Here is a 26,382-nt window from a genome sequence, read left to right on the forward strand (position 1 = left end):
TCTTTAAAATTCGTGAAATTACGAAACTGCCCAAAATTCCCGTCTCTGGGTCCCCGTCGTGACTGGCAATGCCCCCGTCGCGACGGGGTTAAGCTGCGATTTCTTGAAAATCTTTCTGCCAGTTCCCTTCGCGACTGGCATGTTCCCCGTCGCGACTGGAACAGGCAGCGACACAATTTTTGGTTTTTCTTCTCGATTCTTCCACCACTTGTCCTCAATTCTTATACATACTTTCTTTAAACACCCGGGGACCTGAAACAAAAGAATCAAGCGTAAAATAGCCCTAAAACTAGAAACAAAGAGTGAAAACTAACCAAAAATACAACCCGAAACTTAGACTAATTTTAGCCTAACAGGCACACACACCAGTAGACTTGAAATGCCATCAATTGAATTCTTTTCCTATACCAAATTTTTATGCTATTTGCAAAATTATTAAGTATGGTGTTAACATATTGGATTAGCACTGAAATATGATATTTTTTAAAATTTTGAAATTTATGTTTTATACTGTTTTGTGGTTTGGTGACTGCACTTAGTCATGTATCCTTTTATAAGAATCAAGTCAAACGTAGTTCTAATTTTAATATATTTTGTCGTTTTGAGGTAAATGATCTCATTTAGCATTTTAATATAAGGAGAACCTTACTTGAGATTTTTTAGGTAAAAGACCTCCTTTGAGAATGTTGAGGTGAATGACCTCACTTTGAATTATATTTGATGAAGGGACATTTCCTATGACTTCAAATGATTTGATTTAAGTATAGTAAGAAATGAGAGAAAGACTTTGTTAGTAATGGATTTCAATCTTGGACTTTGTTTTTTGGTTGTGTGTTTTGTTCTTGACATTATTTTAGTTTTGAGTTTAAATGGATGGAGGTTGATCAAATGAAATTATTTTAAATTGAAAAGATGAAATGTTTTAGGCTGAGTGTTTGTTTGGCAAAATGAAAATTGATGATTGGAGTTGTAGTGTAAGTAACCCCATTCCAATGATAATAAGATAATCATGAATATTAATACAAATCAATATCCTATGCTCTATTTATTGGTCAACACAGTCGCATTGCAGTGACACACAAATCAATTCAACCATGAAAAAATTACTATTAGGAATCCTATATTAGTGTAAAATTAATTAATTAAACTAAAGGGGCACATGATGACAGTTGTTTTGCTTGCATTACTATACTCTTTTACTAGTTCTACTACACTAGATTCCATAATACAACCCAAGTTTACTTTTAATTAATAAAACCAACCCACTTACCAACTTAATTAATAATATATAAAAGAGAAAACGGTGGACCATTTAATTTAATTATCAATAGCTTTATGGAATGGAGAGTGAGAGAGAGCTTACTTATTAAATAAATATAATCAGATTAAACAACTGAAAAAAAATTAATGAACAAACAAATTATTATAATCAAACCAACTGCATCCAATACTATTCATTCTTTGCTGCTAAAAAAAGCTTGATTCGATTTTTGTTGCCCACTATGGCTGCTGAATTGGTTGTTGGTGCTTTGGTCTCTTCTTCACTTGAGTTCTTGTTTGAGAAATTGGTGTCTGAGCAAATATCCCAGCTGTTTCAGGGAAAGAATAAGCCCATTCTGAAGCTGCTGGACAAGTTGAACACTAAGCTCTTATCAGCTAATGCACTCTTCAATGATGCTGAGGAGAAGCAACTTCGAGATGACAATGTCAACAAGTGGCTTTTCAAGCTTCAAGATGTCATCTATCAAGCCAATGACTTGGTGGACATGATGGACTATGAAGCTCTCCGATCCAAGATTAAACGTGATCAACTTGGCAGTCGCGCAACCAAGGTGTTTCACCAACTGAGATCCATGCCACCCTTTGTGTTTAACTTTCAAAAAGCTGTACAGAGTGATGCCACTGAGATCCTTGTTAAACTAGATGATCTTCTTGCTCAAAAGGATGCTCTTGGCTTGAGAGAATGTCTCCAAAACAATTCTACTCAAAGGCCACCTGCTCCTTTAGTCGAAGAATCAGATGTTTATGGGAGGCATGCTGAAAAGGAAACCATTGTGGATCTGTTGCTCAAAGATGATATGGTTGAAGGAGGAAATGCCATTTCTGTCATCCCAATTGTCGGGATGGGTGGTGTTGGCAAAACCACACTTGCTCAGCTTGTTTACAACGATGATCGAGTTAGAAAACATTTTGAGCTAAGAGCATGGATTACTGTGTCAGATGAGTTTGATATTTCAAAAATTACAAGAGAGATCTTTGAGGGGGTCACTTTCAAAAAGTGTGATATTGAGAACCCAGACGAAATTCGAAGAAAATTGAAGGAAGTATTGAAGGGGAAGAAGTTTATGTTTGTTCATGATGATGTTTGGAATGAGTCCTATTCTTTGTGGGACACTTTAAAGAGCTGCTTCAATTCTGGAGCAAATGGAAGTAAAATTGTTGTGACTACCCGAAGCGAAAATGTCGCCTCTACTATGACCACTGGGAATATTCATCATCTCCGAATTTTGTCAAATGAAGATTGTTGGCAATTGTTTGTCAAACATGCTTTCGGAAACAATGCTAACCTTCACTTTTACAAAGATTTGGAGGTATTGGGTAGATCAATAGTAGACAAGTGCAAAGGCCTCCCATTAGCAATAAAATCTCTTGGTGGATTATTGCGATCTGAACGAAATTCCAGAAAGTGGGAGGACATACTTAATAGTGACACATGGGAGGAGTTGTATAAGAAAGAGGGCTCCATTCTTCCAGCTTTATGGTTGAGCTACCGTCACTTACCTACACGTCTCAAGCAATGTTTTGCTTATTGTTCCATATTTCCTAAAGATTATGAATTTGGGAGAAAAGAATTGATTTTTTTGTGGATGGCTCAAGGTTTTCTGCCGCTTGATAAAAAAAGCAAAAATATGGAGGAACATGGGGAGGAATACCTTGATGATCTTTTATCAAGGTCTTTGTTTCAACATTCAAATAAAGAAAAATCATTGCTCCAAATCCATGACTTGGTACATGATTTAGCTATACTCGTATCAAATGATTTTTGTTTTAGATTGGATTTGAGTTATGATTTACTTGAACTTTCAACAAAGACACGTCACTTATCATATATGAAGGACAAATACGACAAGGACAAAGAAGTTAAGGGATTGCATGAAGTGAAGAGCTTGCGTACCTTTCTAGCACTGCCATTCAAATCAAACAGGTATTACTGGATGATAAAGTATGATATGTTGCTTACACGTGGAAGTTGTTTAAGAGTTCTTTCTTTTAGTGAATGTCGACCTATGAAGAAGCTGCCTCATTCAATTGGCAATCTAAAGCATTTGAGGTACCTGGACTTGTCTCACACTGGAATTCAAGAATTACCTGATTCTATTTGTAATTTGTACAATTTACAAACTTTATTGTTATTTGGGTGTGAACGGCTTCATGAATTGCCAAAGAAGATGGGAAGGTTAATCAACTTGCGATATCTAGATATTGAGGGTGTACCCCTGAAAGAGCTTCCCCAAGAACTCAATACTATAAAACACTTGTATTTCTTATCTGATGTGATTTTGAGTAGTGATAGAAATAGCACTGGAGGATTGAAAATGAAAAAGGTAGGAGAACTTGAGAATTTACATAGCATATCCGGGTTGGAAAATATCAAGGATGCAGGAGAAGCTTCGGAGGCTAATTTGAAGGATAAGAAGTCTCTTTCGAAGCTGATTTTGAGGTGGAAACATAAACGTAATGGTGGTGTGGCTGCTAATTCACAAAAAGAAAACGATATACTTGATGCACTTCGACCACATACAAACTTGCAACATCTTAGTATTGAATTTTACAGAGGTACAATATTGTCATACTGGATTGGGGACTCTGCATTTTTTAAGTTAGTATCAATCAGGTTTGACAACTGTAATAATTGTTGTATCTTACCCCCACTTGGGCAGCTTCCATTTTTGAAAGATCTCCTAATTAGAGGATGTGATGGTGTCATCTCAATAGGTGATGAAACACCTCATGACAGCGGTATTCTTCTTTTCAGATGTCTAGAAGAGTTACGTATTTCAGATATGTTGGAGTGGAAAGATTGGTCATTTAGTAGTGAAGCTAGGCAACAAGGTCAAATATTTCCACTTCTGAAAAATCTTAGTCTGTATAGATGTCCAAAGCTTAATGTTGGGTTACCGTGTTGTTATCTTCCATCCTTAGAATCTGTAGAAATCGTTAAATGTGAACGAATGGTGGGTTTGGTGCCTAGAACAGGAAGTACTCAACAGACAGTCGAAGGCACAGCTCCCTCTCTTGTCGAGATAAGTATACATTTCTGTCCAGTGTTGGAATCGCTTCTAGACTGGGGATCACACTCCAAAGTAAAGAGTCTTACATTACCCAACTCCAAAAAGCTTATTGAGAACCATAAGCAATGGGATCTACAGAGACTCTCGTGTTTGAAATTTTTAAATATCAGTGGTTGGGAAGATGATACTTTTCCCGATGACAAAGGGATCCTTCCAACCACTCTGACTACACTTATGATTTTTGATTGTAGTAAACTTGAAAGCTTAAACAGCAACGCCTTTCAAGAACTCACGTCCCTCACTTATTTGTATATTCGTAATTGTGAAGGGTTGCGGTGCTTGCCAGAAGAAGGGCTGCCTACATCTCTTACTCGTTTAAGTATCAATGAATGTCCTTTGTTAAAGCAACGGTGTGAGAAAGAGAAAGGAGAAGATTGGCCTAAGATTCAACACATCAAACAAGTGGAAGTTGATTGGAAATGTATTAATTAAATTTTGTGCATGCTCTACCAAATGCTATTAATTCAATGTATCATAATTCAAAAATCAAACTACTTCGTTTTAGTATTCCCTACTTTTTTTTTTTTTTTTGGTAATATTTGGGATTAAGAAAATGAAAGATCTCAGATTGATGAAGGGACATTAGATTTGTTGTCATTTCATTTCATTCTTTTCTACAACTTCAAATACTTCATTAGTTAGTTTATGAATTCACAGCAGCTCAAATGACTTTTAGTCAGTAAAAGAAATTTTGTTAAAATGTTGATGATCAAACTCCAAGAAATGTTCTGTAATGGCATCATAAAATTTGAATAATACTGAGAAGGTAAAATGTCACAATATACAAAGAAAGGCCCCAAATGAACAAATTACTCATCTAGTTAAGTACTGCTATATCATGTGTTGTTAAACTTTGTAAGCTTGGCAAAATAACTTGGAGAGACTACTCAAAATGTGAAATGATATAAGTCAATGTGTCAAAAAGTAAGAAAAAGAAAGAAGATTATTTAAACACTCTTGTCTTTTTAGATATGACAATTCCCACCCATTGGAAATACAATACAAAATAAAATAAAACATTTTGCTTTGTGAAAGAAGGTGCAAGAGAGAGAAAGGAGAAGATTGGCCTAAGATTCAACACACCAAACATGTGGAATTTAACTGGATAGGTAATTAAGATTACATTTATTATGTTTATTGTGTTTGTTCGTTTAATTTATTATTAGAAATTGAGTTTTATTTATTTATCATCAATGATGGATGATCAATCCAATCATGAAATTCACATTCAAATTGTCTTTATAACTCATTACTGAGTTTTATTTAATGTGTTTGCTTCGGGTGCTGAGTTTTCAGATAGTGAAAAAAGTGGTAAGCTTATAGAGTTTGAGGGTAGGGTTTTAGTAGTATTCTCATTTAGAAAACATGACACTTTCTTCTGCCATATGTCTGTGCAGGCTCCCCATTTAATTATTCACCAGAAAAATGGACTCTTAAGATTGGCCTAAGATTCAAAACATCACAAAAGTAAGATTGGATGATGATGAATGAACATATCAACTAAATGCTGTGTCTGCATCTGCATTGATCTCTCTCTTTCTCATTACAGTTGCTTCTTTTATTTATTATTATTAAGGTAGTAGAGTACAGTACTCAGTACTCATGTCATTGTCATCAAGAGTTGTTGAATTATGCAATTAAATTCAGATTTTGTTGGAAAACCACTGCAATATGAATATGAATATGAAAACTTAGAGTTGAAATAAAGTACAACTGTTATATTTGTATCATGATGAAAGGCAGTGCTTAGCAGACACTGTGTGAGTCTGAACAACAAAATCTCTGGTTCGAAAGCCTTATCTTATTTACTTACTACCAATTAAGATCACGAGCAAGAAGAAGATCACTGTTCATATCTTCATAAGCAATGAGAGGACCGTGGTCGTGGTCGAACATTCCAAATGTGACGTTGCTGGGGTAGTCATGGCTGAATAAGTAGGTATATAGGGTGAGTGTATGAGTAGTATTGGGGAATTAAATGTGTAATGAGGCTGCTTGTTTCAGTTACTAATTATCCCATTTTGCAGTTGTCAAAGACAAGACAATTTTGTGTTGAGTATTGAATAAACAAGGATTAAGTACAGAAATACACACATAAAAGATTCTGCATTTGTACCATCCATGAGATGAATAAATTTTAATGGTGTAAAATTGTTACATTGTGCATTTTGTGTATATTAAATGGAAAATTGGTAAGAGGTATATTGATTTAATATCGAATCCCATATATTTTCATTTAAAAACTATTACAATTAGAGGTATATTAATTGGGTGTATTTTACTCCCACTTGGGCAGCTACCGTTTCTCAAAGATCTTACAATCAGAGGATGTGATAGTGTGGTCTCAATAGGTGATGAGATTCTTGGTTACAAAGGTCCTCTATTCAGATGTCTAGAAATGTTATATATTTTAGATATGTGGGAATTGAAAGATTGGTCATTTAATAGTGAAGCTATTTTTGAAGATGGTCAAATATTATTCTCTCTTCTTAAATCACTTCATCTGAAGAATTGTCCGAATTCCTACAAGAGCTAATGATAAACTAAAAGTTGTTAGTCCTTTCTAAAAGTGCTCATTTAAAAGTTGTTGCATAGTATTTGAAGTACATCTATATTATGGTATATTTTCTCTATGATGAGTGGTTTACAGTGCTCCAATAAGATTCATATAGTCAGTTGAACACAAAACTGTTTCATTTCATACTCGTCCAACTAACAATTTTTTGAAAATTAGTGAAGTAACTATTGATTATGTATTTATGAATATTTATTTGAAAATAACTAGAATTTCTTTTTTTTTTACTAGAACATCAGTTCAATTAAGACACAGATTTATATATCTTTTTAACTAAACTATATTTTATGAATTGAAAAATTAAAAAAAAAAATGTATAATTATGTATTTAATTTTCGTGCTTTCATGTTATGTCTGGTTAAGCTCATAATTTTCGTATCGTGCTGAGTTTGTGTTGCCCAAAATCAAGGCCCAAAACTGCACAGGTTGTATTCCATTCCATAATACAACCAACCAACCCACTTACCCACTTACCCACTTAATTAATAAACTTCATACAAACAAAGAAGAAAAAGAAAGAGAAAATCAGTGAGAGTAGTTTTGAAATATGGCACGTCCAATGGTCAAATATCACTACTCTAGTACCATTTTCATTCCTATTCCTATTTCTCGATGGAAAAACACTCAAGCTAGCCTTGTGTATTATATAAAAACATTAATTTTGATTTCTGTACAATTACAAATCATATCCAATCAAATGCTTTCTCTTTTTTTAAATTTCCTAGTAATTTCTGAATCTTTAATTCCTTCAAATGATTCTTTTCATGTTTCCAATGCTTTTTTCCTAGGCGTGCTTTTTTTTTTCTTTTGAAATAGATTAATGACTAATGATGATTATTATAATATTATTATGCCCACTATCAATTCTTTAATATATAATGAACGACTAACACTTTTATATAACCCCAAAAGTTAGTTTGGAGACAAATGGTACACCATTATTGATCAAACAACTCCAAAAATTAACAAAGCAGGAGCTATTGATTTGTGTACACATACAGATATATAATAATGGGCATTCCATTCCATTATTATTTATTTCCACTCAAATTTCAAGGAAAGAGGATGTACAGTATACAACTCTTATATTCTTCTCTATCTGCTTCTTTCTTTCTTTTGCCTTATTCATCATTCTTCATTCCCTACTTGCTTTGCTATTCAATATGGCTGTTGAATTGGTTGCTGGTGCTTTGCTCTCAGCCTCACTTCAAGTTCTGTTTGAGAGATTGTCTTCTCAAGACATACCCCAGCTGTTCCAAGGAAAGCAATCCATTCTGAAGCTGCTGGACAAGCTCAACACTAGGATGTTATCAGCTAACAAACTGCTCAATGATGCTGAGGACAAGCAACTTCGAGATGACAATGTCAAGAAGTGGCTTTTCAAGCTTCAAGATGTCGTCTATCAAGCCGACGACTTGGTGGACATGATGGACTATGAAGCTCTGCGATCCAAGCTTACAAGCCGCACGACCGAGGTATTTCACCAACTGAAATCCATGCCACCTTTTGTATTCAACATTAAAAAAACTGTACGGACTGGTGCCACTGAGATCCTTGTTCAACTAGATGATCTTCTTGCTCAAAAGGATGCTCTTGGCTTGAGAGAAGGCCTTCAAAACACTTCTTCTGTATGCCCTCCTGCTCCTTTACTCGAACAATCTGATGTTTATGGAAGGCATGCTGAGAAAGAAGCCATTGTTGATCTGTTGCTAAGAAGTGATGATGTTGATGGTGGTACTAACGTTTCAGTCATCCCGATTGTCGGGATGGGTGGTGTTGGAAAGACCACTCTTGCTCAACTTGTTTATGATGATGTTCGAGTTAAAAATCATTTTGAGCTAAGAGTGTGGGTTACGGTGTCAGATCAGTTTGATATTTCAAAGATAACAAGAGAGATCTTGGAGGGAGTCACTTCTAGCAAATGTGGAATCGAGAATCCAGATGAAATTCGAAGAACACTGAAGGAAGCGTTGGTGGGGAAGAAGTTTATGTTTGTTCATGACGATGTTTGGAATGAGTCTTATACTTCCTGGGACTCTTTGAAGAGCTGTTTCGATTTTGGAGCAAATGGAAGTAAAATTATTGTTACTACTCGGAGTGAAGTTGTCGCCTCTACTATGGCCACTGCGAAAATTCATCAACTCAACATTTTGTCAGATGAAGATGGTTGGCAGTTATTTGTCAAACATGCCTTTGGACCCAACGATGACCTCGGTAATAAGTACAAAGATTTGGAGGAATTGGGTAGACAAATAGTAGGCAAGTGCAAAGGTCTTCCGCTAGCAATAAAATCTGTTGGTGGATTATTGCGCTCTGAACGAAATGCCAAGAAATGGAAGGACATAATCAATAGTGACACATGGGAGGAGCTGTACAAGAAGGAGGGTTCCATTCTTCCAGCTTTATGGTTGAGTTACCGTCACTTGCCGGGACATCTGAAGCGTTGTTTTGCATATTGTGCTATATTCCCTAAAGGTTATGAATTTGGAAGAAAAGAACTGATTTTGCTGTGGATGGCTGAAGGCTTTTTGCAATGTGGTGAGAAAAGCAAAAAGTTGGAGGAGCAAGGGGAAGAATGCCTTGAAGATCTTTTATCGAGGTCATTGTTTCAACATTCAAAGAACACGAAAAAATCATTCCTCCAAATGCATGACCTGGTACATGATTTAGCAATGTTTGTATCTAATGACTTTTGCTTTAGGTGGGATTGGAGATATGACTTAATCAAACTTTCAACAAAAACTCGTCATTTGTCATATTTGATGCGGAAATACGTCGTGGGCTTGCATAAAGCCAAGAACTTGCGTACCTTTCTAGAATTGTCAACCAACCCAATGTTTCCCTATGACAAGACGTACATCAAGTTTGATATGTTGCTTAGAAGAGGAAGTTGTCTAAGAGTACTTTCTTTAATTAGATGTTCTATGAAGAAGCTACCTCATTCAATTGGCAATCTAAAGCATCTAAGGTATTTAGATTTATCTCTCTGTTGTATTAAGGAATTACCTGGTTCAGTTTGTGATTTGTACAATTTACAGACTTTATTATTAATTGGGTGTAAAGAGCTTCGTCAGTTACCAAATAAGATGGGAAGGTTAATCAACTTGCGATATCTAGATATTACGGATGTACCTCTAGAAGAGCTTCCCCGTGAACTTAGTACTATAAAACACTTGTATTTCTTATCTGATGTGATTTTGAGTAGTGGAGGATTTAATATGAAAAACGTAGGAGAGCTTCAGAACTTACGTAGTATTTCTGGGTTGGAAAATATCAAGGATGCAAGAGAAGCTTCAGAAGCGAATATGAAGGATAAGAAGTGCCTTTCGAAACTGACTTTGAGGTGGGATGTTTCCAGTGTAACTAATAATTCACAGAAAGGAAAAGAAGAGGATATACTTGATGCACTTCGTCCACATACAAGCTTGGAGCATCTTGTGATTCAAAGTTACAGAGGTAGAACATTGTCGAAGTGGATTGGAGACTCTGCATTTTGTAAGTTAGTATCAATCCAGCTTATGGGTTGTGTTGGTTGTTGCATTTTACCCACTCTTGGGCAGCTACCACTTCTCAAAGATCTCTCAATCGGATGCTGTAGTAGTGTGATCTCAATAGGTGATGATGATGACAATTACAAAGGCCCTCTATTCAAATGTCTACAAGTGTTGAGGATTTCAGAGATGTATGGGATGATAGATTGGTCATTTAGTAGTGAAGCTAATTTCCCTCTTCTTAAAACACTCAAACTGAGTTGGTGTCCAAAGCTTAAAGTTGGGTTACCGGGTTGTTATCTTCCATCCTTGGAATCTGTGGAAATCAGCAACTGTGAACAAATGACGGGTTTGGTCCCGAGGAGGACAGAAACTCAACAGACGGTTACAAGCACAGCTCCCTCTCTTGCCTCCATATATATAGAGAAATGCCCAGTGTTGGTATCGCTTCTAGAGTGTGGATCCAAAGAATGGGAAAGACTCCTTCCTACCACTCTGAAAGAACTTCACATTAAGGATTCTAGTATGCTTAAAAGCCTAAACGGCAAGGCCTTTCAACAACTCACATCTCTTGCTAAATTATCTATTGAACTGTGTCATAGTCTGAGGTGCTTGCCATCTGAAGGGCTGCCTACTTCTCTTACTTATCTATATATATACGGAGCCCATTTGTTAGAACAAAGGTGTAAGAGAGGAGGAGAAGATTGGCCTAAGATTCCAAAGGGCTCAACAGTGCGGTTGGACAATACATGGTACGTTCACATTTTCTTAGGTTTGTTTTTATATTATTTGATCAGTTTAATGTAAAACAAACTAATATCTTTAATTTGTTTTGCTGTTTTACAACTACGAAGGACAACAAGATGATTCTTTTCATAATTGTGCGGTTGGAAAATGAAAGGTATATACTTATTATTATTCTCTTTTCTTGTTTAATTTGCTTAATCAATCAAATCAGCACTTGCTTAATTCAACTTCTGTTTCAATATGTAGCAACACAACAAAGCAACTCCAATGAGATAATAATGAAGCTGAAGATGGAGTAGTAGTACTACTGGCGTTATTATTGCTTTGATTCTTATCATTAAAGTTTTTTTCTTCTTCTTTTATGTGTGTAATCCCTCACACTTGTTTTTGATCCGATGGACATTGAGATATGTAGCCTCAAAAGTCAAATCATTGTGCTAAGTTTTCTATAACATCAAATGATTTGATTTGCTAGTTATTTGTTGGTTGAAGCCTAGATTTTATACCCAAGACATGTACTTGAGAGTTTTGAAACAACTTAAAATCTTACATCTGTAATGGTATATTATTTAAATATTGTGTGCTTTTCAGTGTTATTCTAAGAAGTCCTTTCTTCAAGTACTTCTATATTAAGGTACTTTAAAAGCTATTGCATATTGTATTGGTTTAGATTTTTCTTCTTGCTCTAGATCTTGGTACATTTACATGAGCTCCTTTCTTTAGATGCTTTAGTGCCCAAGTGATTGGAGAGGAGAGACAACAGAGTGAGTCACATGTTCTGTTCATTTTTCCCGAACTGAATCGATTCCTGAAGCTCCTGCTGTTATTACAGTTAGCCACCTTACCCTGCAAAATGTTACCGTTGAATAATGTTACCAAATTATGAACCTATTGCCAATCATTACCATAGAAGTATCATAGAGCAAAATACACATCCAAATTCCTACAAGAGATGATGAAGTCATTTCTTCAAGTACCTATAAAAGTTCCATCTACGTTTACCAATAAAATGAAAAATTGATAAAAATGCACTAGTGGCGTCTAGCTCTACTATGAGATATCATACTGCGGTTAGTATGATTTAAATCTGATCTAATATATTTTCAAATGGGTGTATCATCATGCATGTGCCTAACTTCATTATCGTGTTGACTTACCAAGTGATAAGATTATTATTGTTATTTGAAATGGAAAATGGAATCCTAAGATAAAAAAAAATCACTATACATGTAGACAGTTGTTATGTACTACGACCATGACCAAATATTTTAAACAAAGTGAAAGCAACGTGCTTATTTTAATTAGTTGTTGAACATGTAAGACAACACACTTTGCAATAATAAGTAAACAAATTATTAACCAAATCCACCTGCATGAAATACCATTCCTTCTTTCTTTGTTTGCTGCCCAAAAAAGCTTGAAGCTTGGTATTCTTGTTGTTGTTCAATATGGCTGCTGAATTTGTTGCTGGTGCTTTGTTCTCTGCTTCACTTGAGTTCCTGTTTGATCGATTGGTGTCTGAGGAGATATCCCACCTGTTCCAAGGGAAGAAGGCCATTCTGAAGTTGCTGGACAAGCTCAATAATAAGCTGTTATCAGCTAATGCACTGTTCAATGATGCAGAGGATAAGCAAATTGGAGATGACAACATCAAGCAGTGGCTTTGCAAGCTTCAAGATGTCATCTATCAAGCCAACGACTTGGTGGACATGATGGACTATGAAGCTCTCCGATCCAAGATAAGATGCGATCAATCTAGCAGCCGCGCTAGCAAGGTGCTTCACCAACTGAGATCCATGCCGCCTTTTTTGTTTAACTTTCACAAAGTTGTACAGAGTGATGCCGCTGAGATCCTTGCTGAACTAGATGATCTTCTTGCTCAAAAGGATGCTCTTGGCTTGAGAGAACGTGTACGGAGCAATTCTTCTCAAAGGCCACCTGCTCCTTTACTCGATGAATCTAATGTTTATGGGAGGCATGCTGAAAAAGAGGCCATTGTTAATCTGTTGCTGAAAGATGATGTCGTTGATGGAGGAGATGCAATTTCTGTCATCCCGATTGTTGGGATGGGTGGTGTTGGCAAAACCACTCTTGCTCAACTCGTTTATGATGATAATCGAGTTAAAAAGCATTTTGAGTTAAGAGTATGGGTTACTGTGTCAGATGAGTTTGATATTTCAAAGATAACAAGAGAGATCTTTGAGGGGGTCACTTCCGAAAAATGCCACATCGAGAACCCAAACGAAATTCGAAGAAAATTGAAGGAAGCATTACAAGGGAAGAAGTTTATGTTTGTTCACGATGATGTTTGGAATGAGTCTTATTCTTTGTGGAACACTTTGAAGAGTTGTTTTGAATCTGGAGCAAGTGGAAGTAAAATTGTTGTGACAACCCGGAGCGAAACTGTCGCCACTACTATGGCCACCGAGAAAATTCATCAACTACACACATTGTTAGATGAAGATTGTTGGCAATTATTTGTCAAACATGCTTTTAGAAACAAGGATGAGCTTCTTAATTACAATGATTTGGAAGTATTGGGTAGACAAATAGTGGACAAGTGCAAAGGTCTTCCTTTAGCAGTAATATCTCTCGGTGGACTATTGCGCTCGGAAAGAAATGCCGAGAAATGGGAGGATATACTTAAGAGTGACACTTGGGAGGAGTTGTACAAGAAGGAGGGTTCTATTCTTCCAGCTTTATGGTTGAGCTACCGTCACTTACCTGCTCGACTCAAGCAATGTTTTGCTTATTGTTCAATATTTCCTAAAGATTATGAATTTCAGAGAAAAGAATTGATTTTGTTGTGGATGGCACAAGGTTTTTTGCCGCTTGATAAAAAAAGCAAGAAGATGGAGGAACATGGGGAGGAGTACCTTGAAGATCTTTTGTCAAGGTCATTGTTTCAACGTTCAAAGAAGAAACAATCATTCCTCCAAATGCATGACTTGGTACACGATTTGGCCATACTCGTATCAAATGATTTTTGCTTTAGGTTGGATTTGAGTAATGATTTACTTGAACTTTCAACAAAGACACGTCACTTGTCATATATAAAGTGGGACTATGACATCAACAAAGTTAAGGGGTTGCATGAAGCCAAGAGCTTGCGCACCTTTCTAGCATTGCCATTAGACTATGATCAGTTGACGAACATGGAGTATGATATGCTGCATACAAGTGGAAGTTGTTTAAGAGTTCTTTCTTTAAGTGAAAGTATTATGGAGAAATTGCCTCATTCAATTGGCAATCTAAAGCATTTGAGGTGCTTGGACTTGTCTCGAACTGATATTGAAGAATTACCCAATTCAGTTTGTAATTTGTACAATTTACAAACTTTACTATTAATTGGGTGTGCCAGGCTTCGTCAATTTCCAAAAGAAGATGGGAAGATTAATCAACTTACGATATCTAAACATTCATGGTGTACCTCTAAATGATTCAGAGTTTCCCCAAGAAATTAGTACTATTAATCACTTGTCTTTCCTATCCAACGTGGTTTTGAGTAGTGGTAGAAGTAGTGGGGGATTTAAAATGAAAAAGGTTGGAGAGCTTGAGGGCTTACGCAGCATTTCTGGGTTGGAATATATCAAGGATGCAAGAGAAGCTTCAGAGGCTAATTTGAAGGATAAGAAGTGTGTTTCCAAACTGACTTTGAGGTGGAAAAATAATGGTGGTGTGGTTGCTAATTCACAAAAAGAGAAAGAAAACACTATACTTGATGCACTTCGACCACATGGAAACTTGGAGCATCTTGTGATTGAAGGTTACAGAGGTACAATACTGTCAGAGTGGATTGGAGACTTTGCATTTTCTAAGCTACAATCACTCAAGTTTGTCAATTGTAAAAATTGTTTTATTTTACCTCCACTTGGGCAACTACCATTTCTCAAAGATCTTACAATTGATGGATGCGACAATGTGATCTCAATAGGTAATGAGACTCCTCGTGACAAAGGTCCTCTCTTTAGTTGTCTAGTAGAATTAACTATTTCCAATATGTTGGAGTGGAAAGAATGGTCATTTAGTAGTGAAACCATTCTTGAAGAAGGTCAAATATTATTCCCTCTTCTTAAAAAACTTTATCTGAAGAATTGTCCAAAGCTTGATGTTGGGCTACCGAGTTGTTATCTTCCATCCTTGGAAACTTTGGTTATCAGGACTTGTGAGCAAATGGTGGGTTTGATCTCGAGAACTACTCAACAGACCGTTACAGGCACAATTCCCTCTCTTGTCGAGATAAGTATACAACACTGTCCTGTGTTGGAATCGCTTTTAGATTGGGGATCACACTCCAAAGTAAAGTTACTTATATGTAGGAGTTCCAAAAGGCTGATTGAGAACCATAAGCAATGGGATCTGCATAGACTCTCCTCTTTGGAATCATTATATATTGACGGTTGGGAAGATGATTCTTTTCCATATGAGGGGCAAGGGCTTCCAACCACTCTGAGAGAACTTGACATTTGGGAATGTCATAAGCTAGAAACCCTAAATGGAAAGGCCTTTGAACAACTCACATCCCTTATATCATTGACTATAAGAGATTGTGAAAGGCTTCAGTGCTTGCCAGAAGAAGGGCTCCCTACTTCCCTTTATTCTTTAACTATAGAGAGATGTCCTTTGGTAAAGCAACGGTGTGAGAAAGGAGGAGAAGATTGGCCAAAGATTCAACACATCAAAAAAGTGAGATTGGATGAGAAACATATCAATTAAATGCTCTGCGTTGATCAGATCGATTGCCTTGGCTGACAATTGAAGCAATGAAATATGGGAAGAAATCACAAGAACATGTAAATGTGAGAAACTATGACAAATGGGATAGAAAGAGGCAATTAACTAACTAGTCTTTTCTATTATTTAGATTTCAGTTTACTAATTATTATTTGGACTGAATCAAATGTTTTCTTTTTATAATGTTTGTATCAAGGTTGACAGATATTGATTTGTTATGGAGAGATTCAAACAAGACACAAGGAAGCTGGATTTTGATTGTCAAAGACAAGACTATTTTGTGTTTGAGTATTGAAAATTACAAGCAGACCACACCAATACACCTGTCACTAATTAAATTGCTATCCCATTCACCTTAATCAATATCATAATCCCAAGTTTGTTTTGTAATCTTATTACATTTACAACTCTTCTTCAAACAAGCTTCATCATAAAATCCAATATATTTAAGTGATCAATACACATTCTTTATTTTATAAAAAACAACACTATTTTGTTGAGTTGAACACCTATTAAAATGTAACCTCAGAGTAGTGAGAGTACTCCATTAACATAATAAGGAAGGAATACTAATCCAAAGTCTTAAAGAAGATCAAATGATAAATTTATATAAGCATCATCTAAATCCTTTCTTCAACCACTTCTATAGTGAGAGTACTCCATTAAAATGGACTCTTTGCACTATCACATGTGTACGTGTGTGGTAGTCCGGTGTGTGAGTCCTCACCCATGCACACAAAACTAGGTGACTCTTAAGGCCCAAACCTAAGTCTCAAAGTTGCATCTTATGTATACTTAATGAATAAGAGTTCAAATCCCATGAAAAATCATTCTTTACCCCATTTCCCAATTGTCAAAGACAGACAGTTTTCTGTTCGGTATTGAAAATTACAAGAGCCAATGAGAAATTAACATAGTGCATGTGAAAAAAGATATATAAGAATATTCCAATTCTGCTCGTATTTATTCAAGGGAATGAATTCAATTTCACCATGTGGTGCAACTTTAGTTTAGTCATTTGAGAATGTAGTTTTACCACCAAACCAAACCAATTGTTCATCCAGCTATAATTTGGCCAAAAACAAGTGTGAAGATGTGAAAATTGGTGGATGGGATAGTGCATATATATGACAAAGTGACAAAGTGACAAAGTGTGATTTCATGTCAAAGGTTCTCTATTGAAAAAGCTTTTGAGAAGTGACAAAGTGTATATATATGCGTGAACTTGGTAAGCTAGGCAAACTAACATGGAGACTAAGAAGAAGATTACTTAAAGGCTGTCTTTTTAGATATGACAATTCCCATTGGAAATACAATAAAAAAATAAAACATTTTACTTTGTGAAAGAAGGTGCAACCAACGATGATAAGGTATGCTTTGATATGTGGATTACAGCAGAGTAGTGATCATTGTTGACCAAACAATCCATTCATCCAATAAAATCAAAAAATGACATGATTAGGTACAGATACAGATCGATTGATGGGCCATTATTATTTCCATTCTCATTTCCTATATATTATTTGCTATAATGTGGCTAAGTAATATCACATCAACTATAGTTACCCTATAAATAATTACATGTTGAAAAAGAAAAAGAAAACAAAAAAGAGATGATAAATCATCTTGTTCATGGGCCATTCATACATTATTATTTCCTCTGAAATTTCAAGGAAAGAGGAGGCTATACATGTTAATAAACTATACACTCACTCACTCACTCACTTACCCATTCGTTTCTTTCTTTCTGCTGCCTTGTTTATCATTCTTCATTCTCATCACTAACCCCCACAAAGATTCAACACACTTGCTCTTGCTTTTGTCATTGATCAATAATATGGCTGCTGAATTGGTTGCTGGTGCTTTGCTCTCTGCTTCACTTCAAGTTCTGTTTGAGAGATTGGCCTCTGAGGACATATCTCAGCTGTTCCAAAGAAAGAAATCCATTCGGAAGCTGCTGGACAAGCTCAACACTAGGATGTTATCGGCTAACAAACTGCTCAATGATGCTGAGCAGAAGCAACTTCGAGATGACAATGTAAAGCAATGGCTTTTCAAGCTTCAAGATGTCATCTATCAAGCCGATGACTTGGTGGACATGATGGACTATGAAGCTCTGCGATCCAAGCTTACAAGCCGCACGACCAAGGTATTTCACCAACTGAAATCGATGCCACCTTTTGGGTTCAGCTTTAATAAAGCTGTACAGAGTGATGCCACTGAGATCCTTGGTACTCTAGATGATCTTCTTGCTCAAACAGATGCTCTTGGCTTGAGAGAAGGCCTTCAAAACACTTCTTCTTCTCAAAGGCCTCCTGCTCCTTTACTCGAAGAATCTAATGTTTATGGGAGGCATGATGAGAAAGAGGCCATTGTTGATTTGCTTCTGAAAGACGATGTTGATGGTGGTACTAACATTTCAGTCATCCCCATTGTTGGGATGGGTGGTGTTGGAAAGACCACTCTTGCTCAACTTGTTTACGACGATGTTCGAGTTAAAAATCATTTTGAGCTAAGAGTGTGGGTTACAGTGTCGGACCAGTTTGATATTTCAAAGATAACAGGAGAGATCTTTGAAAAGGTCACTTCCAAAAAGCGTGATATCGAGAACGTAGAAGAAGTTCGAAGAAGATTGAAGGAAGCATTGCAGGGGAAGAAGTTTATGTTTGTTCATGATGATGTTTGGAACGAGTCTTATCATTTGTGGGACTCTTTGAAGAGTTGTTTCGATTCTGGAGCAAATGGAAGTAAAATTGTTGTCACAACCCGGAGTGAAGTTGTTGCCTCTACTGTGGTCACTGGACATGTTCATCATCTACAAACTTTGTTGGATGATGATTGTTGGCAATTATTTGTCAAACATGCTTTTGGGCCCAACGATGACCTTAGTACTAAGTACAAAGATTTGGAAGAACTGGGTAGAAAAATAGTCCACAAGTGCAAAGGACTTCCGCTAGCAATAAAATCGCTTGGTGGATTATTGCGCTCTGAACGAAATGCTGAAAAATGGAAGGACATACTCACTAGTGACACATGGGAGGAGTTGTACAAGAAGGAGGGTTCTATTCTTCCAGCTTTATGGTTGAGCTACCGTCACTTACCTACACATCTCAAGCAATGTTTTGCGTATTGTTCCATATTTCCTAAAGATTATCAATTTGAAAGGAATGAATTGATTTTGTTGTGGATGGCACAAAGTTTTTTGCCCCTAGATAAAGGCAGCAAAAAGATGGAGGAACATGGGGAGGAGTACCTTGAAGATCTTTTGTCAAGGTCATTGTTTCAACATTCAAATAAAGAAAAATCATTGCTCCAAATGCACGACTTGGTACATGATTTGGCCATATTCGTATCAAATGATTTTTGCTTTAGGTTGGATTTGAGTAATGATCTACTTAACCTTTCAACAAAGACTCGTCACTTGTCATATATGAAGGGCGAATACGACATCAACAAAGTTAAGGGCTTGTGTGAAGCCAAGAGCTTGCGCACCTTTCTAGCATTGCCATTCCAAAGGGAAAATTCCACATGGAACGAGATGGAGTATGGTTTATTGCTTGCAAGTGAAAGTTGTTTAAGAGTTCTTTCCCTGAGTGGTCCTTTGATGGAGAAGCTGCCTCGTCCAATTGCCAATCGCAAGCATTTGAGGTACCTGGATTTGTCTCACACTGGAATTGAAGAAATACCCGATTCAGTTTGTAATTTGTACAATTTACAAACTTTATTATTATTTCAGTGTTATAAGCTTCACGAATTACCAAAGAAGATTGGAAGGTTAATTAACTTGCGGTATCTAGATATTGATGGTTCACCTCTAAAAGAGCTTCCCAAAAAACTAAGTACTATAAAATCCTTGTATTTCTTATCTGATGTGATTTTAAGTACGGGAGGATTTAAAATGAAAAAGGTAGGAGAGCTTGAGAACTTATGTAGTATTTCTGGGTTGGAAAATATAAAGGATGCTAGAGAAGCTACAGAGGCTAATTTGAAGGACAAGAAGTGTCTTACGAAACTGACTTTGAGGTGGAAACATAATGGTGGTGCTGCTGATAATTCAGAAAAAGAAAAGGATATACTTGATGCGCTTCGACCACATACAAGCTTGGAGTATCTTGGGATTGAAGGTTACAGAGGTACAACATTCTCAGACTGGATTGGAGACTCTGCATTTGTTAATTTATTATCAATCAGAATTGTCGGTTGTGAGAATAATTGTATTTTACTCCCACTTGGGCAGCTACCATGTCTAGAATGGCTGTCTATTTCAGACATGATGGAGTGGAAAGATTGGTCATTTGCTATTCTTGAAGAAGAAGGTCAAATATTATTCCCTCTTCTTAAAGAACTTCGTTTGTATAATTGTCCAAAGCTTAATGTTGGGTTACCGGGTTGTTATCTTCCATCCTTGAAATATCTCTGGATATGGAATTGTGAAGAAATGGAGGTTTTGCTTCCGAGAACCATTCAACAGACTGTGACAGCCCCACCCTTTCTTGCTTCGGTACAAATATCACACTGTCCTGTGTTGGAGTCACTTCTACATTGGGGATCACACTCCAAAGTAGAGAGTATTGAGTTATGGAACACAAAAGCTCTTTTTGAGAACCGTAGTAAATGGGATCTACAGAGACTCTCATGTTTGAAAAAGGTAAATATCAGTGGGTGGGAAGATGAATCGTTTCCTGAGGAAGGGCTCCTTCCTATCACTCTTAACTACCTTATGATCCAAGGTTGTAGCAACCTTGAGACCCTAAACGGGAAGGCCTTTCAAGAACTCACATCCCTTCAGACATTGGATATTAGTGGTTGTCCAAGGCTGGGGTGCTTGCCAGAAGAAGGGCTGCCTACATCTCTTACTCGTTTATATATTGATGGATGTCCTTTGTTAAAGAAACGGTGTGAGAGAGAGAAAGGAGAAGATTGGCCTAAGATTCAACACATCACAAAAGTAATATTAGATGGTGAACGTATCAAATAAATGATGTGTCTGCATTCTGCAATGGTCTCTCACTCTCTTTTTTTCTTTAGGTACGTAAGGTTACATTAATATCGTGTTTCTTCTTTTATTTATGATCAGATCAGATGAGATCAGAATGATCAATCCAAATACCAAATTCAGATTCTAACACCTCCTATCCTAACTCATTGCATGTGCAGAATTCAAAGTGAAATCTCTACTTAAACTTAAAACATATATCATCGTTCATCAAGGAAGTATGATATTCGTTTGATTCTAGTTATCCTTCATTATTTCAGCTACATCTAAGAAATGACACATTTCAGTTACTAATTATTATTTGGAGTGAAGATAAGATATTGGGCATTTTACAATTTTGTATACATTATTTTAATTAATTACAAAATATGTACCAAAAAATTTATTATCATTTTCTCATACATTTTTATATATATCAAACTCGCTCATCATCAATATCAAACTCATCTGATACAGTAAACCCATACTCTTAGCTCAAAATGTTTTCTAACTCGCTCATCATCATAAACGAGTTGAGCAAGAGTGGTTTTGCCAATACCACCCATCCCGACTATCGGGATGACGGAAATGGCATTTCCTCCACAACGAGTCTGGGTCCATGGCGGAGTCTGGGTCCAGTTTAATGGTAAAGATAGTATAATTTTACACCTATTTAATACAATTTAATACGAAACATAGTATTGCATTAAATTATATTGTACAATACAACCCAACAATACCAAACAAACCCAAGTTTTATTATGTTCTTTAGATACTTTAGTGCCCCATGCATGCATTAGGGGACAACTAGTCTTCTGAAAGGTGATTCCATATTCTTTTTCTCTTGTTTTTTCTAAGTAATAAGAATCTAAGAATACAAGAACAACAATCAACAATCAACAATTTAACAATTTGAGGAGATTCCTGCATTATATTAAAAGGAAAAGAACGTTTTAGACTTCTAAAGAAGGTCCAACCAACGATCACAAAGCCTTGTGTTTATTTTTGAAGTATGGAATAAATTAAAGATGACAATTATATTTATGCCTTACCTTAATATATACTTTTGCAATGTGCCAAAGAAAAGAAAAGAAAAGAAGGGAAAGAAAGACAAAGTTTATGCCTTATTCATCATCATATATATTCTAACTTCACTTTCTTTCTTTCTATCTATCTTCTTCCTTATTCATCATTCTCATCACTAATCCCTACACAGATTCAACACACTTGCTCTTGCTTTTGTCATTGATCAATAATATGGCTACTGAATTGGTTGCTGGTGCTTTGCTCTCTGCTTCACTTCAAGTTCTGTTCGAGAGATTGGCCTCTAAGGAGATACCCAAGCTGTTCCAAGGAAAGAAATCCACTCTGAAGCTGCTGGACAAAATGAAAACTAGGCTGTTATCAGCTAACAAACTGCTCAATGATGCTGAGGAAAAGCAACTTCGAGATGACAATGTCAGGGAGTGGCTTTTCAAGCTTCAAGATGCCATCTATCAAGCTGATGACTTGGTGGACATGATGGATTATGAAGCTCTGCGATCCAAGCTTAAAGATCACGATCAATCTACCAGCTGCTGCTCGACCAAGGTGTTTTGCCGACTGAGATCCATGCCACCTTTTGCGTTTAACTTTCATAAAGCTGTACAGAGTGATGCCACTGAGATTCTTGGTACACTAGATGGTCTTCTTGCTCAAAAGGATGCTCTTGGCTTGAGAGAAGGCCTTCAAAACACTTCTTCTCAAAGGCCTCCTGCTCCTTTACTCGAACAATCTGATGTTTATGGAAGGGATGCTGAAAGAGAAGTCATTGTTGATTTGCTGCTGAAAGACGATGTTGATGGTGGTACTAACATTTCAGTCATTCCAATTGTCGGGATGGGTGGCATTGGCAAGACCACTCTTGCTCAAATTGTTTACGATGATGTTCGAGTTAAACATCATTTTGAGCTAAGAGTATGGGTTACTGTGTCAGATCAGTTTGATATTTCAAAGATAACAAGAGAGATCTTTGAGGGTGTCACTTCCTACAAATGTGATATCAAGAACCCAGACGAAATTCGAAGAAAACTGAAGGAAGCATTGCAGGGGAAGAAGTTTATGTTTGTTCATGATGATGTTTGGAACGAGTCTTATCCTTTGTGGGACTCTTTGAAGAGCTGTTTCGATTCTGGAGCAAATGGAAGTAAAATTGTGGTCACTACCCGGAGTGAAGCTGTGGCCTCTACTATGGCCAGTGGACATGTTCATCACCTAACAACTTTATTGGATGATGATTGTTGGCAATTATTTGTCAAACATGCTTTTGGGCCCAACGATGACCTTAGTACTAAGTACAAAGATTTGGAAGAATTGGGTAGAAAAATAGTCCACAAGTGCAAAGGACTTCCGCTAGCAATAAAATCGCTTGGTGGATTATTGCGCTCTGAACGAAATGCTGAAAAATGGAAGGACATACTCAATAGTGACACATGGGAGGAGTTGTACAAGAGAGAGGGTTCCATTCTTCCAGCTTTATGGTTGAGCTACCGTCACTTACCTACACGTCTCAAGCAATGTTTTGCTTATTGTTCCATATTTCCCAAAGATTATCAATATGAAAGGGAAGAATTGATTTTGTTGTGGATGGCACAAGGTTTTCCGCCACTTGATAAAAGCAGCAAAAAGATGGAGGAACATGGGGAGGAGTACCTTGAAGATCTTTTGTCAAGGTCATTGTTTCAATATTCAAATAAAGAAAAATCATTGCTCCAAATGCATGACTTGGTACATGATCTGGCCATATTTGTATCAAATGATTTTTGCTTTAGGTTGGATTTGAGTAATGATCTACTTAACCTTTCAACGAAGACACGTCACTTGTCATATATGAAGGGGAAATACAACATGGACAAAGTTAAGGGCTTGTGTGAAGCCAAGAGCTTGCGTACCTTTCTAGCATTGCCATTCAAAAGGGATTTCACATCGAACATGGAGTATGATATGTTGCTTACAAGTGGAAGTTGTTTAAGAGTACTTTCTTTAAGTCATTGTCGACGTATGAAGAAGCTGCCTCATTCAATTGCCAATCACAAGCATTTGAGGTACCTGGATTTGTCTCACACTGATATTACAAAGTTGCCTGATTCAGTTTGTAATTTGTACAATTTACAGACTTTATTATTAGTTTTTTGTTGGAAGATTCGTGAATTACCAAAGAAGATGGGAAGGTTAATCAACTTACGATATCTAAATATTGAGGGTGTATTTCTTCTGAAAGAGCTTCCCCAAGAACTTAGTGCTATAAAACACTTGTATTTCTTATCTGATGTGATTTTGAGTAGTGATGGAAATAGTATTGGAGGATTTAATATGGAGAAGGTAGGACAGCTTGATAACTTTCATAGAATATCTGGGTTGGAAAATATCAAAGATGTAAGAGAAGCTTTGAAGGCTAATTTGAAGGATAAGAAATGTCTTTCTAAATTGACTTTAGAGTGGGAACTTAATGGTGGCGTGACAACTAATTCACAAAAAGAAGAAGAAAATGAGAAAGAAAGGGATATACTTGATGCACTTCGACCAAATACAAACTTGGAGCATCTTGTGATTCACAGTTACAGAGGCTCAACATTATCAGACTGGATTGGAGACTCTTCATTTTGTAAGTTAGTATCAATGAGCATTATCAATTGTAAGAATTGTTGTATTTTACCGCCACTTGGGCAGCTACCTTTTCTCAAATATCTTAGAATCGAGGAATGTGATAGTGTGATCTCAGTAGGTGATGATAGTTACAAGGGTCTTCCTCTATTCAGATGTCTAGAATCGTTACAGATTTCCTATATGCCAGAATGGAAAGATTGGTCAATTAATAGTGAAGCTATGCAACAAGGTCAAATATCATTCCCTCTTCTCAAAAGCCTTAAGCTGTCGTATTGTAAAAAGCTTAGAGTTGGATTACCAAGTTGTTATCTTCCATCCTTGGAAGAACTCACTGTATGGAATTGTGAACAAATGGTGAGTTTGGTCCCGATAACAGAAACACAAGAGACCATCACAAGCATAACGCTTCCCAATGTGAAGAAGATTACATTATGCCACTCCAAAAGGGTCTTTGATCTGCATACACTCTCATCTTTAGAATCCTTAAAAATCGTAGATTGGGAAGATGATTGTTTTCCCGAAGACGAAGGGCTGCTTCCGACCACTCTGAAGACACTTCATATTAGGGAGAGTAGTAAGCTTGAAACCTTAAACGGCAAGGCCTTTCAACAACTAACATCTCTTCAGAAATTGTATATTTACTATTGTGAAAGGCTGCAGTGCTTGCCAGAAGAAGGACTGCCTACTTACCTTTCTCGTTTGTGGATAGCTGGATGTCCTTTGGTAAAGCAACGGTGTGAGAAAGAGAAAGGAGAAGATTGGCCTAAGATTCAACACATCACACATGTAGAAGTAGATTGGGAACGTATCAATTAAATGGTCTGTCTGCATCGATCTCTCTGTCTTTAGATAGGTAATTAAGGTTTCATTATTATAATTATTGTGTTGAGATCTTCTTTTATTTGTTATAAAAAATTGAGTTTTATTTATTTATCACATTAATGATGGATGATCAATCCAATCATCAGATTCACATTCAAATTGTATTTATAACTCATTGAATGGAAGACAAAGAAATGACAGATTGATACAAAGACCTACTTACATTCATGAGGTAATTAACTTATATAATTATATATATAGTTAACAGTATTGAATACTAATTGTTTCAAGCAACTAAATGAGTTCCCTTTTGACAGATTTTGATTTGAAGTGGATAACTTTAAACAGGGCAAAGAAGCTGGGTTTTGATCTTCAAATGGAGAAAGTTGGAAAACAACTGCAAAATGAACATAAAATGGTATATTTATTTATTTTATGAAAACTTGAGTTGAAACAAACAACTATTATATTTGTTTTCTCTAACATTAAACTAATCATATGATCATTAAACCATGATCACAGGTAGTGCTTACAGATTTCTGATGCCGAGTCTTCAATCCAGTTTTGCATCTCAAAGTGTTACATATTTACCCTATTTTGCAATCGTCAAAGACAACACTATTTTGTAGTTAATTATTATAAGCTTATTAACTTAAAAGTTAATATCATAATCCCAAGTTTCTTGTATGCTTTTACATTTACAACTCTGGTTCATAAAGTCTGGATGAGTATTTAACATTAAAAAAGAAAAAAGTCCCAATCATTCCTTATCTTTACAAGACAAAGACTACAACTTCAAATCAAATATATAATATCCATATTAGACATTACAAACCAACCATTATATAATACCATTAATTGGATTCCTTTTCATATCACATTTCAAAAATGTCTCATAAAAATAAGATTTCAACCAACCAAATATAATGTTGTGTGGTTGATATTGAAGCCAACACATAAGAAGGAATACCAATCCAAAATGTTACAAAAGATCAAATGATAAATTTATATTAGCATCTAAATCCTTTCTTCAACCACAGG

At 36.3% G+C, this 26,382-nt stretch overlaps 4 protein-coding genes across 4 annotated transcripts; all 4 read left to right on the forward strand.

Moving 5' to 3' along the window:
- The first annotated feature begins 1,297 nt into the window (after positions 1 to 1,297).
- LOC133036306 (putative disease resistance RPP13-like protein 1) lies at positions 1,298 to 4,925 on the forward strand. Its single transcript, XM_061112862.1, has one exon. The coding sequence runs from the start codon at positions 1,503 to 1,505 to the stop codon at positions 4,782 to 4,784; it is 3,282 nt and encodes a 1,093-aa protein (XP_060968845.1). The 5' UTR covers positions 1,298 to 1,502; the 3' UTR covers positions 4,785 to 4,925.
- Positions 4,926 to 7,839: 2,914 nt separating this feature from the next.
- On the forward strand, positions 7,840 to 11,964 carry LOC115709448 (putative disease resistance RPP13-like protein 1). Its single transcript, XM_030637560.2, has 3 exons — positions 7,840 to 11,170; positions 11,273 to 11,319; positions 11,412 to 11,964. The coding sequence occupies exons 1-2, from the start codon at positions 8,091 to 8,093 to the stop codon at positions 11,283 to 11,285; spliced, it is 3,093 nt and encodes a 1,030-aa protein (XP_030493420.2). The 5' UTR covers positions 7,840 to 8,090; the 3' UTR covers positions 11,286 to 11,319; positions 11,412 to 11,964.
- Positions 11,965 to 12,613: 649 nt separating this feature from the next.
- On the forward strand, positions 12,614 to 14,175 carry LOC133035513 (putative disease resistance RPP13-like protein 1). Its single transcript, XM_061111346.1, has 2 exons — positions 12,614 to 14,116; positions 14,161 to 14,175. The coding sequence occupies exons 1-2, from the start codon at positions 12,614 to 12,616 to the stop codon at positions 14,173 to 14,175; spliced, it is 1,518 nt and encodes a 505-aa protein (XP_060967329.1).
- Positions 14,176 to 14,286: 111 nt separating this feature from the next.
- On the forward strand, positions 14,287 to 26,146 carry LOC115710045 (uncharacterized). Its single transcript, XM_061111347.1, is given in 8 exon segments — positions 14,287 to 14,548; positions 14,550 to 15,874; positions 16,096 to 16,224; positions 17,493 to 20,875; positions 22,091 to 25,372; positions 25,488 to 25,573; positions 25,659 to 25,759; positions 25,864 to 26,146. Coding segments are annotated over 5 exon segments (8,310 nt in total). The 5' UTR covers positions 14,287 to 14,320; the 3' UTR covers positions 25,336 to 25,372; positions 25,488 to 25,573; positions 25,659 to 25,759; positions 25,864 to 26,146.
- Positions 26,147 to 26,382: the final 236 nt, after the last annotated feature.

Source organism: Cannabis sativa, chromosome 3 (genome assembly GCF_029168945.1).
Source record: "Cannabis sativa cultivar Pink pepper isolate KNU-18-1 chromosome 3, ASM2916894v1, whole genome shotgun sequence".
Lineage (NCBI taxonomy): Eukaryota > Viridiplantae > Streptophyta > Magnoliopsida > Rosales > Cannabaceae > Cannabis > Cannabis sativa.